The sequence below is a fragment of the Onychostoma macrolepis genome, chromosome 10, assembly GCF_012432095.1.
Source record: "Onychostoma macrolepis isolate SWU-2019 chromosome 10, ASM1243209v1, whole genome shotgun sequence".
Lineage (NCBI taxonomy): Eukaryota > Metazoa > Chordata > Actinopteri > Cypriniformes > Cyprinidae > Onychostoma > Onychostoma macrolepis.
In genome coordinates, this window is record NC_081164.1 from 1,978,266 (window position 1) to 1,990,898 (window position 12,633).

The window sequence follows — 12,633 nt, forward strand, 5'->3', positions numbered from 1 at the left end:
TTGGTTTCAATGAGCTGTATTTAGTATAAATTAGATTGAATTTGATACTCATTCTAAGTGATTCTGATTATGTTTGCATTCAGATACCAGGAATACCAGGAGATGGGCCGTCACATGAGGACAGCTGGACAGGACCGGAGAAGGGCAACAACCCAGCAGCAGGGCCAGTTTCTACACACTACGCTTGATTAATTGTGATCACAGAAATCTGTGCAATTAATTCATTTGTTTAAAATTAGCTGACAGTCCTAGTAAATTTTACATGCACATTTGTAGCACATTTTTGTTGCATTTGCAACAATTTTAGTTGTGTTCTGGAGCCTTGCAAAACACAAATTCCCTTCAGGATTGCAGAACAAATTCATAGAAAAATGGAAACAAACCTTCATTATTTGCCTTCCTGTTTCCTGTGCTTCCTACAAACAAAAAGTATTTTGTGAATCGCTACTCACAATTTACACAGCGCAACTAAACAGTTGCCACTCCTCTACTGAATGATTAACCATGTTCTGTACACATCCTTCAGTAATTTACAAAGTGCAAAATGCATTTTGTTACTGGATTTACTCTAGGTAGTGGAATTTAGAGACAGAATCTGCATGTATTAGGACTGAATTAAGAGGAGAATGAAGCAGGCTGTCTATAAGCAGCAGCTTAATGAGCATAAAACAAAAGTTAGCATCTAATATTTCTAGTCCATAGCTGCAAAAACACAAATGCTATAGAAGGGGTCTCCAATCCTGCTGCTGGAAAGCTAGCATCCTGCAGATTTCATCTCCAACCTCAATCAAACACACGTGAACCAGCTAGTCAAGGCATTCAGGATTACTTGATAACTACAGACAGTGTGTTGGAGCAGGGTTGGAAATGAAGTCTGTAGGACAGTAGGGATTGCTGTACTATATGCTTTGCTGTCAAAGCATATAGTACAGTCTGTTTGCTTTTGTCTGAAACAAGGAGTTACAAATGACTGCATGTACAAAACGAGAGAGTGAACCTGAATAGAAGCTCTTGAATCCTCCATCTGCACCTCTAGAGCTCAGACCTGCAAGTAAAACACAATAGTGCATTTGAAATTTAGGTTAAGTGTACATTCAAGTCCTTTAAATATGCAGATATTCTGAAAAATTCATGTTCATCAAGCAGGAATTGTGTGCGCTCAAAAAAAAAAAAAAGGGCCAACCAAGTAGCCAAAGTTGTCTGCACTCTGGAAAAATGCAATCAAACCAAAAAATGTCCATCAAAAATATACATTTAAATTTTTCACATGCAAAAGTGAAAAAAATAAATTAAAAAAATGACAAGTGCACTGAAGAAAGCATGGGCTGAAACATCTGCTCTTTAGTCTGTTTTTAAGACACCTTGCACTTGTCACTTTTTAACTTTTGAAAAAGTAATTACATTAGTGAGGCAGTTATATAGATTTGTAACATATTAGAACAATTATATTGTCAATCACTCCTAGAATTGCAACAAGTTGTCAGTTGTTGTCCTAACACTTTCACCATCTTTAGTGAAAGACTCAACTGGGGGCCACAAGATAAAATTAAGTGTTCATATAACTATTATTAATGTGTTCAAAATTAAAGCATGACCTTTCTTGCATTTTGTGACTGTTTTCGGAGGAGCCCAAGCCACTTTTCCTTGTGCTGTGTGAAATACAGACTGAACAGCAGCACCCAGCCACTAGGGTGCCACATACACTGCAAGTTTCAGGAGTGACAACCGCATTTAAATGCTTGAGTGAGTCCTCGTAAATTATTGTTCCATGTGTAAGGAACAGCAGTCAGCGTCTTGCAGGAGTGAAGAATTTAGCTGTTTGGTATCTGCCATTTTTTGGCTAAAGACTCTTTTTGTCCATCGATTTTAACTAAACTACCACTGATAGACGTGCAGCGTTTTGTTTATGTTCGGGAAGCTGCTTTAGAGAGCGCCGTCTTGCAGTGTTGCCATGTCCTCATATTTACAAGAGCTTTTAGGCATGTTGTTTGGTCTTAGTTCATAAAGATAGGCATTTTATAGAGTTAATAAAGTGGTCTGTTGTGGATATGAGATATGATTTTTTTGGTGCTATAAAACACAGCATTTGGGTGCTTTAGTGTTTTTTGTGCTTGTCCTTGTTTATCGTTTTTCTATGAAGATCTGCCAACACTGACACTTTACCGCAGGGCTCGTGAGTGCAACTAGTCCAGTGTCAAAATATGCGAAGATTAAGATTTCTTTCATTGTTATTTTCTTGCATCTCACATACAGACGAAGACATTTCTGATGCACGTTCAAATACGACATTAACAACTAGTTGTTCAGTTCAGTTCCGTACACACTGCATAGAATTTCTGTAAATGCGGTTGTCACTACCTGTATTTTTCAGAAGTTAATGCGGTTGCCACTCCCATATTTTAGTGAATTATGTTCAGAAAGTGATTAAGGAGTAAAAGGTGAACTGACAACCGAATTTAGCTGCAGTGTGTGTGTGGCTGGGATGTAACGATTCAATCAACTTGCGATGCAATTCACGATTTTGACTTCACGATACGATTTCCTCATGAAGACAAATTCTGCAGTAAATGAAATGGTCTCCTTTTATTACTGCTTGGACAAAATACTGCACATTTCTTTATGAAATTTAAATTAAATTTTTTTTAAAACAAAACCCAAATCAAATAAAAAGTGACAAAAAAAAGAAATCTCTTCATATAAAACTAATGCTTTGCCTGTGCCCTTTCCATTTAAAATCAGAGGCAACCACTGCATTTTAATCATGATCCAAACAAAGATGCTGCAAACATGCAGCATTAGGCCTGTCGCGATAGTCAATATATCGACTTATCGCACGATATATGGAAATGAGCGCGATCATTTTTGGTGCCGCGATATATTGCGACGGATCATTTTTTTATAATTAAAAATAATGATTATATTAATTATTTTTACATAAAAATGAATATCACCAACATTTTAGTCGATCGCGCTGCCTCTCATCTCGTCTGCTCTCTGTGGCGGAGGCGGGGCTTAGGCAGCGTCTCCCCACACACACAGAGCGGACAGCGACAGGTGAAGAGAAGGCGTGAACCCACTGCGTTATAAAGTGTTTCGTGACATCTACAGCCAGTTAGGAAGAACAAGTCCCAATGGACTTGGTTTCAAAGCCGCAATCTTAAGCTCCGTTGTGGGAACATTTTGGCTTAAGCCGAATGAGAGAGGAGAGCCAGTTAACGTGAATGAGCCGGTGTTGGTTTTATTTATTTAGCATATTTTTTTTTTTACATTCCGGCTCCAATGTCTAAATATTCTTAAGAATAAAATGTTCTTTGTTCTTTGAAAGAGTGTACTTGTACTATTATGCTATTATATTGTCATATTGTAATTATATAATCAGTGAAATAAAATTGTCTTAAAATGACAATAATATCGTTTATCGCAATTAATTTTGGTGCAATATATCGCACAACAAAAAGTAGTTATCGTGACAGCCCTATGCAGCATGAGTAGTTTTTAATCCAAGTTCAGATTGTATAGTTTTTAATCCAAGTTAAGATTGTATAATTTTTAAATTTGAAGCAAAAACAGAATGGTCCGACTTCAGTTTTGTGAATCTATACTACATAAAACACCTGCATGAAAGAAAAACCGTAGATGGGCTGGTGGTGCTTATTGAACAGCAGCGATACAGCGTTTCCTTGGTTATCGCTATAAACAAAGGAGAGCTGCGCATATGAACACTACTTTAATATGCATCGTTCAAAGGCAAGATGAAAAGAAAATACAATCTACACTTTTCTAAAGAGAGTCAGTTCCCCTCAGAGATACATTCATATAAACTCTCCCAATTCATAGCTTTGTCACATGACCGGCTCGAAGACTTGGAGGGCAAAACATCCATAGAACTGCAGCACAAGCCTATTAATTTTCCATCTGTTTCCCAGCCGCAAATATTCAGATCACCTCTCAAGAGAATAAAACAAAGGAATGTGTGAACAAAATGCAAGTTTTCGATCTCACCAATCAGAACGCAGATATTATGTGCCGCCGCTGCTACCCACCATCTTGCCCGACAGCTACGGCCGGTCTCCATAGAAATCCATGTTAAAATGCGGTAAAAATGATCAACTGAATTGAAACTTTAATATAACTAAATATAAAAATGTGCGGAGGGTTAAGCTGTGGTTAACGGAGTTGAGGGAGTGAATTTCGAGGGGGGACAGCGTTTAATTTCCAACTGCTTAGGTTTATTTGGAAATTAAAGGGATTTCTATATTTTATCCATTCAAAAGACTACGAAAGCAATCCCAGTTCTGCACATAAACCTGGCGCGATATACGTGTGTCTATAGTTCCCTGCGCAATGCCTCTTTTGTAATTGGCCATAATACCTGCAGACTGCAGCCAATAGAAACTCTTCTCTCTCGGTGCTCATGCTGCTCCTCACAGCGCAGATCGTGAAAGCAGACTGCGGTTTTGTCATTCATTATAAAGTGTAGAGAGGATGTAAATAATAGATTCAGTGTATGGTGTAGAGAGCTGCATTCATTAAAACTAAAGTTTGTGAGATCGCGATGAACTAAAGGGAGTTTGCAAATGTTAAATTAAATTTGTACGACAGTTTTATACATTTTTGATTTTATTCAAAAGTTAATATTAAGTGACTTACATTTTAGGAACACTATTGTCTGATTGTGCTCTATTTCATCAAAGCTGATCCACTGCGCATCTCCAAGCAAATGCAGTGCTGTTTCGTTTTATAAATGAATCTTTGCTTTTGAACAAATCTAGTGAGTCAATGATTCAATGACCCATTCGTAAAGATTCGCTTCGTTCCTAAATGAATCAGCCGTTTGAACGAATCAAGTGACTGAATGATTCAGTGACAAAGCAGTGACTTGCTGCCACCTACTGGCAGTTTCGGTTTCATTTTTTTAAAGTATAAATTGAGTCATTTCAATCGTTTAATATTTCTATATTTAAAACTTTATATTTAAAACATTAATTTCATAACAGTCTTGTCAAAAAGTCTGTAAATAGCCTATTCCTTCATGCCATATTTGTGCCGTGCAGAGATTTCATTTGACTGGTTATTCCTTCCTGATTGTATCTTATTTTAATTGAATTTATTGTTTAATTAAAATTTTCAATAAAAGTTTATAAATCTAAATTTTTTGGCACAAAAGATGACATACATTTAATAAAGTTGGAGGCATTACAAAGGTGAAAAAAATACCTTTACGGAGTCAAATAATGCCTTTGGGAAGGTTAATTTCTGTCATTGATCAGGTGTTCCTAATTTTTTTTTTTTTTTTTAGAGACCTTAAGTAGGTAATGTTACCTTTTAAAAACGAATTGAATGTTACCTAATAAAAACTGTAGATCATTGTGATAAGTGATCTGTTCAGAAATACAATGTGATTTGTGTATCCTAATGTGTTGCACTTTAAATGTGTTGGGCTCTTTAAGAACATTGATGGACATACAATTGGAGAGCACTGCTGTCTTTTTCTGCGCACTATGGATACATAACATTTGCAGTTTTGCAAAAAAAGACTTGTTTTTGTTTGTCTTTTTAATGTTGCTACTGGATATATCTGAATTTCCCCTTGGGGATTAATAAAGTATCTATCATCATCAACATGCTCTCTCATTGGATATATATACAGGAGGAACACACGAGCGGTGTGTCAATGTGTGATATGTTGTGCTTGTGACACGAGCTCTGTTAATAATACTCACACTCACAGCTGTCTGTCACGGTGTTCATTTTTGGGATATAGCCTACAACAAAAACTAAACCATCTTTAATTTGGCCAGAATTGCAGGTGCCTGTCTTAACCCTACATCGCCCCTCGAGTAGGGTTTACGTTTAAGGTCCTTGGGGTCAGATAGACCAAATTTTTACAGAGCGATTGCATAAGGAAATATACTTTTTATATGTATATTTTTTTATTTACTTCTCAACTATACATTTATGCTGCGTTTTTGTGGATATTTGATAGTTTTTTACCTATTTACTGCACAATTATTCAACTACGCCATAAATTGGCTTGTGAAAAATTAATTTATTAAAAAAATCACTTAAATTATGACCTAAATTAAAAATAAATTGTTTCTAGATATTGGCCCATGTGTTAGGGATAGAATACTGCCATCTGCAGGTTAGAATAAAAACTTTAGGAATTACAGTTAAAGAAAGAAAGTGCAATGACCACATATATCCAGCAGAGGTCCATAGGGACTCATTCATTTTCAGTTCGTTTCAAGTCAATTTTTCTTCATGTTTCAGCTTCTCCTTGCAACTTTATGATATATATTTTGTGAAAATATATTTAAAAATTCTAAAATATATAAAAAAAATCCATATTTTTGTCAAAGGTTAGAATTTGTTGTTATTGTCTGGTGTCTTTTGAATGGTCTGCTTTTGCAAATTATGTTACATCTCTCTCTCTCTCTGTGTGTGTGTGTGTGTGTGTGTGTCACATTGTTATGCATTTATGTTCTGTGCATTTTATTTGGCAAAATCTAAAAAATGCACTGGACACCTATGTCACACCTGTGTGTGTGTGTGTGAGAGAGTGAGTGAACATGCTTGTTCCATGTTGCATTTGTGCTCTAGTACCAGTCCTTCATTTATGAGTGGAAATTTTCAGATTTGCGCCAAATTTGTTGATTTTATATGCCAATTTCTATAAAAATGCACTCTATTGCAGTCACACACACGTGTGTGTTTGTGTGTGTGTGCGTATGAGATAGAATGTTCGTTCCAATTTGCATTTGTGCTCTAGATCCAGGCCTTTATAAAAATGTAAAACTTTTCAGATTTATACTGGGTTTACTACTTTTTTTTTTGACAAATGAAACAAAATAAATAATTTTTTTCACTTTTCCCATTCATTTTCAATTTGGGGCCTTAAACGGTAAATTTTTTTTTACACACCTTTAGAACAACCAAATCAAGTCCAGTTTTTTGTGTGTGTTTAGATAGATTATTTAGGAAAAGTCACAGTGTGTCATGCCCCTGAGATGAAGGGAACATTTTTAAAAAATAAAGGAAAATTCCATTGGGGTCAGACAGACCCCAAGGACCGATTAAGGGTTAATATCCAAGAAGGTTTAGAGAAAATATTAAATAAATGTAGTGTTATTATAGATTATAAAGGGTTTTATAAGGTACCAGTTTTGTGTGCGTGTGAACGTCATGGCAACGAACACCACAAAGTACCTCACGTGGGAAAAACTTAACGTAATGCATAAATGTGCATAACTAATGTAAATCAAGCAAGCTAGTATGCATAGGGCACGAAGTGTTGGCGAAATAACACATTAGCGGACCAGAGGGAATAATATGGAATTTTCAAGGACCTGTATCTATGTTTGTTTATTTTCAAAAACTTTCCAGGGCCTTGAAAATTTTTAATCAGATTCACAAACTTTCAAGGATTTCAAGGACCCGTGGGAACCCCGTGTAATAATCGGTATCGGCCCTGAAAAACACATATCAGTCGACCCCTAATTCATTGTCTGAATTTCTTGACCAAAAAAAGAAAGAAAAAGGAATTTGAAAGCTGAAAGTCCTGAGACCTTGTTTCATGTCAGAAGTAACCTGCTCCATCTTGTCTGTGTCAGTTTCCTCTTTGCTCTGCCATGTATTGTTTTTTTTACTGTGAGAACGTGTAGTGCGAGTAGGGCTTTTTAGGCACCAACCGAATTGCCTCGATACTATCGAGTATCGAAAAACGTCTCGTCATGTGTGTGTGTGATGATATATATAAAAAATAAAAACACTTACCAAAACTTGAACTGCAGGATACAACAGGGCCCTGTAAAAGGATGAACAAATTAAGTTAATAATATTACTCATTAATATCTAATGATATTCTATTTGGTTTAATTCCTACAGTTCAGACTTGTAAAGTAGTGGTTTTCAACCCTGGTTTGGGAGACATTTTGGACGTCTCCCTCATCTGACATCCATTATAGGTTCTGAAGTCTGTACTAAGAAACGAATCAGGTTTGATTTCCATCACAGGACGCTTACAAAATGTACCTACTACACTTCACATTTGGCAAAAACTCCCATTTACAGGAGTTTATGTACCGATATAACGCATCTACACCTCGAATGCAGTGCAAGTCTCTTTGGATAAAAGCGCCTACCGAATGCAAACCGTCGAAACTCCTGCCAAACTATCTGTAACTTAATTAACTCACGTCTCACAAACATGTCATGTCGAAACAAAAAAAATAACAGCGACTATTATTCCCAATAAGTTACTACTTAAGCAAAAAATAACATCTCCGTTTGGGACAGTGAGGATGAGTGTGCTCGGCCTTTACCTGATCTTCCTCCCAGTCATCCATCGCGAGCAGCTTCAGCCGAGATGATTACCGTCAATTAAATCTCTTTAAGATCTGTGCCGGGAAACAACACAATGCCGACAGTGAAAATCATGTCCTACATCAGAATAATTCGATTATGTTAACTTTGTGGACTTAAATTAAATTTTAATCGGTCATTATAGTTTCTGCACGAGGTTAAACCTCTTTCAACGACAACCTCGTGTGAAACGCCGTGAGATCCAAGTTAACAAAGGCAGCAGATTGCGTCGTTTCTGTTATTATAGTAATATAGATCCATTTAAATGTAAATAATTAAACCAAGGTAAGTATTAACACCAAAAACGACTAACGTAACGTTAATTGGGCCGCGGCAGTAAATGGCATCTTAGCAATTATCGCCTAAATATGATACTAACGAGTAAACTTTCTCTTTAATCGTGTCTTTCACTCGCATTACTAAAGACCGAGGAATTCAATCATACTAGTATAGTTTATAAAGATAAAAAAGCATACGTTTAGCAGAAGTTGATGGCGGAGACGCGTGAAGAAACCGCTAACGAGAAAAACCGGGCAGAAATGACGCAATTATTCTGCGTGTGGGCGGGAAAATCTGCGTGATGTCCGATTCGCGCTTTTGAACTGATTCTTCTTATTGATTCAGACAAACGATTCACAAATCCGTTTGAATCTTTTTCCTATCATTTGAAGTTACTGGTCTGAATCGATAAGGCGTATTACTGGAGTCGTGACTCTTTCGGTCATGTCTAAATCAAAACGAGTGAATGAGTGAACCGGTCCCATAAGCGCACGTGGTGTTTAATGAGAATTTAAGTAAAATAACTAGGGTAGAAACAATGTGTAAGAAATTAAGGAAATTTGTATTTTTCAAAGAAATGGATTATGTTGTTGTTGTTATTGTCACCTGTCCAGATGGTATGATTGGTACATTGTTTTTTTGGGATTGGTCCTCAAGTAATTTAATAGTCCTTAAAGCTGCAGTCAGTAACTTGTTTTGTGTTCATAATTTACTAAATTTATATAATAAGTGAGTGCGTCACGAATCCATTTTCCAAACTGTGTTTTTGGCTTCTCCTGAATCACTACGGTACACCTATAATAAGTTTTTATATTCGGACTATTTTAGACTGGTTCTGGTAGGAGCCGGTGCGGAGTAGCCCAGCACCTGCGTGACTCATCATAGACAAGAACAGAGAAGTAGTTCCGGCTTCTTCTGCAAGACGCATGCAAAAAAGTTAGGACTGCGGATTTAAAGGAATAGCTCACCCAAAATGAAAATTTGCTGACTATTTAAAAATGAGTGAGTAAACAGCTCCCAAGAGCACTTGTGGTGTTTAATAAGGGTTTTTGTGTACTAAAATAACTAGGGTAGAAAAAAAGTATTACAAATTAAGGAAATGCATATTTTTAGAGAGCAATTGATTATGTTGTTGTTGTCACAGTCCAGATGTTTAGTCACCAGTAGATCCTATGAAGTGAAAAGCTGTGTGTTTGTAAAAAAATAAAAATAAAAATCCTTTATTAAGGCATTTTAACTTTAAACTGTCACTTCTGGCCAAAATGACCAATCCATAATCCATAATAACTCTTCCTCCAGTAAAAATATCCATCCCCTGTCGAGATCTCACACCAATCCACCAACATATTTGTTTAAAACTCTTTTGGACTGTTTGCATAGTACTCTCCCTATTCATATGAAATGACTTTTTCACATGAGAAAGCAATATTATGGAGATTTAGAGGACTTGTATTTTAGCCAACAACAACAGTTTGAAATGAAAACCATCTTGATGGATTTTGATGATGGATCACTTCACAAGACGTTAATTGATGAGCTAGAGTCGTGTGCTTGGATCACTTGTGGAGCTCGTCTCGGATGGCCTAAGGGTGAATACATTTTCAGCAAATGTTCAGTTTGATTAAGCTAAGATGACTTCGTTATCAAACATTTGTGCAGATAAAGCAAGCAAACTGTATTCTATACTATTTGTCAAAAAGGTGATTTATGACTTGATTTGTGACCATGACTGACACACCAGCTGTTGTGAATCATGGCATACACCTCTCCGGCTGACGGGACAGTTTTATGGTATTGTCTGGGTGACAGAATCGTGACACTCGTGTTTTGGGGTCTGAGCACGTGGTAGCTGTGTTCTTGCACCTGTGACAGTTGTTCTTTTGTCCTCTATACTGACATCCCAGTGTTGGCTAAATAAGGTTTAGGATACGGTGGTTAAACACTGAAGATGTGTGTGTTGTGACTTCTGTGACCGTCTCTCCAAACACACCCCCTAGAAGAGTGATGCATTTCACCAGAAAGAAGTCCTGATTGATAAACATAGGATTCGTTAGACAAAGTTTTTGCTTGAAGATGCAAGACATGTTAAACATGAGTTTTTCAGTGTCTTCTAATCAGAGGGAAATGTGTTTGATAAGATATGGCGGACTGTGAAACTTTATGCTGTGGATCTTGAAGTATATTTTACACCAGAGGAGCCTGTCTGTTTTCCCCTCCAAAGCCATTAATTCTGTTATATTTGGAGAGGCTTTGGTGATGAACCATGACATTTGCACACTTCATGATATTTCTGAAGTATTCACAAGATGTTTAGGTCATTCAAGAACAGGTACGGCCATCACAAGGGCAATAGTTTGTCTTTAAACCAGAAATTTCCCATGTCTGCACAATTCCTCTGACAGCTGTCTGGAGAAGGGAAAAATAGTTTGTGTTAAAAAAAATTCCTTGTGTTAAACTATAAAGAGTGTGAATAATATTTATATTCATCATGTTAAGTTCATGTATACCTGTATGTAAATGTATATGTGATCTGGTATTCTTAAGTGCTGATACCTCGTTACAGAGTAAATGTGACACAGAAGCAGTATTTCAGTTAATGAAATAAAATAATGTACAAGTGATAACTGACCATTACACATAACACAGCTGTCTCAGCCACACTCATAATCTAATAAAACCATTGTCTCATATTAACTCACCAAATGATGCTTAAACTTTAAACAGCATTATGTATTTACTTATTATAAACCAGTTTGCCTTTATTTCTTTCATACAGTATAGTACGTGTCAAATCTGTTGAAATCATCAGGAAGTGGAAAAAGCAGTGAATTGTTTATCATTAGACAAATCTCCTGGTTCAGATGGGTTAACGAGTAACTTCTGTAGGCATATTTGGAAACATATTAAAGACCTTGTTTTTCATATGTTGAAAGAAATATCTGAATCCCATATTCTTCCAACTAAGCAAGGGATCATCACTCTCATCCCAAAACCTGGAAAAAAATCCTCAATTAATAGACAATCTTAGGCCCATAAGTTAACCCTGCTTAATAATGACTATAAAATTTTAACTCATATTTATGCTAACAGATTAAAAAATTTCACCGATTATTTCAGAGACACAGTCAGGTTTTTTAAAAGGCCGCTCAATTCACAATAATATACAGCTTGTGCTTGACTTATTGGATTATAATTATTTAATTGAAAATTTTTTAATAATTGAAGCTTTTGACATGATCGAACACAAATTTATGTTTCGTACTTTAGAATAATTTGGTTTTGGAGAAAATTTGATTAATCTAGTTAAATTAATTTATAAAGAACAGAACATTTGAAATGTCCAGCTGCACCAAAAGCAAAGGAAGTCCATTTTAAAAGTCTGAATGGAGTATATCCTTCCAGAGAATGTTTGAGATGTGGATTTGGTCTTGATGTTAACAACTGTTCCTTTTGTGATGATCAAATTGAAACAGAACATCTTTTTTATGATTGTAAATTTGTCTGTGCCTTTTGGGAAGATTTGCATTACTGGTTATTTCCTATATTTGAAGATTTACATGTTTTAATAAAGGAAAATGTATTCTTCGGTTTATTTTTGAAAGATGAAACACGATTTAGCAATTAACACAATTATTATTCTTGGGAAGTTCTTTTAAAGAACAGATTCCTGAAAATTCTTCCACATTTCTATGTATTTCACCAGGAACTATGTCATTACTTTTTGTCACTGAAACGAATGAAGAAAAAGAATGCTTTAAATTTCTGTAATTTAATAGAAAATCTTAAACTTGCTGAAAACCCCTAGTATTATTATTATTATTTTTTTTTTCTTCCTCTTCTCCTTATGTTATGATGCTGTTTTCTGATTAAGAAATTTAGCATTTTGTACCAGGCCATTTATGGTTGTAAAGTTTACATTGTTCAATAAAGTTAAAAAAAAACAAACAAACCGTGAAAGCCGCCCGTGATTGGGTAACACCTTGACCGTGG

General features: G+C 35.9%; 1 protein-coding gene across 2 annotated transcripts in view; it reads right to left on the reverse strand.

Annotated features, from left to right (window-relative positions):
- The window catches only part of ddx4 (DEAD (Asp-Glu-Ala-Asp) box polypeptide 4), a 32,246-nt gene extending 23,268 nt beyond the window's left edge, over positions 1 to 8,978 (reverse strand). For both annotated transcript variants that reach the window (XM_058788576.1, XM_058788575.1), the window contains exons 1-5: positions 8,841 to 8,978; positions 8,325 to 8,399; positions 7,777 to 7,807; positions 998 to 1,045; positions 384 to 416 (exon numbers count right to left, since the gene is read on the reverse strand). In XM_058788576.1, the coding sequence (XP_058644559.1) occupies positions 384 to 416; positions 998 to 1,045; positions 7,777 to 7,807; positions 8,325 to 8,348 (136 nt within the window). In that variant the 5' untranslated portion in view covers positions 8,349 to 8,399; positions 8,841 to 8,978. The remainder of the gene's footprint in view (positions 1 to 383; positions 417 to 997; positions 1,046 to 7,776; positions 7,808 to 8,324; positions 8,400 to 8,840) is intronic.
- Positions 8,979 to 12,633: the final 3,655 nt, after the last annotated feature.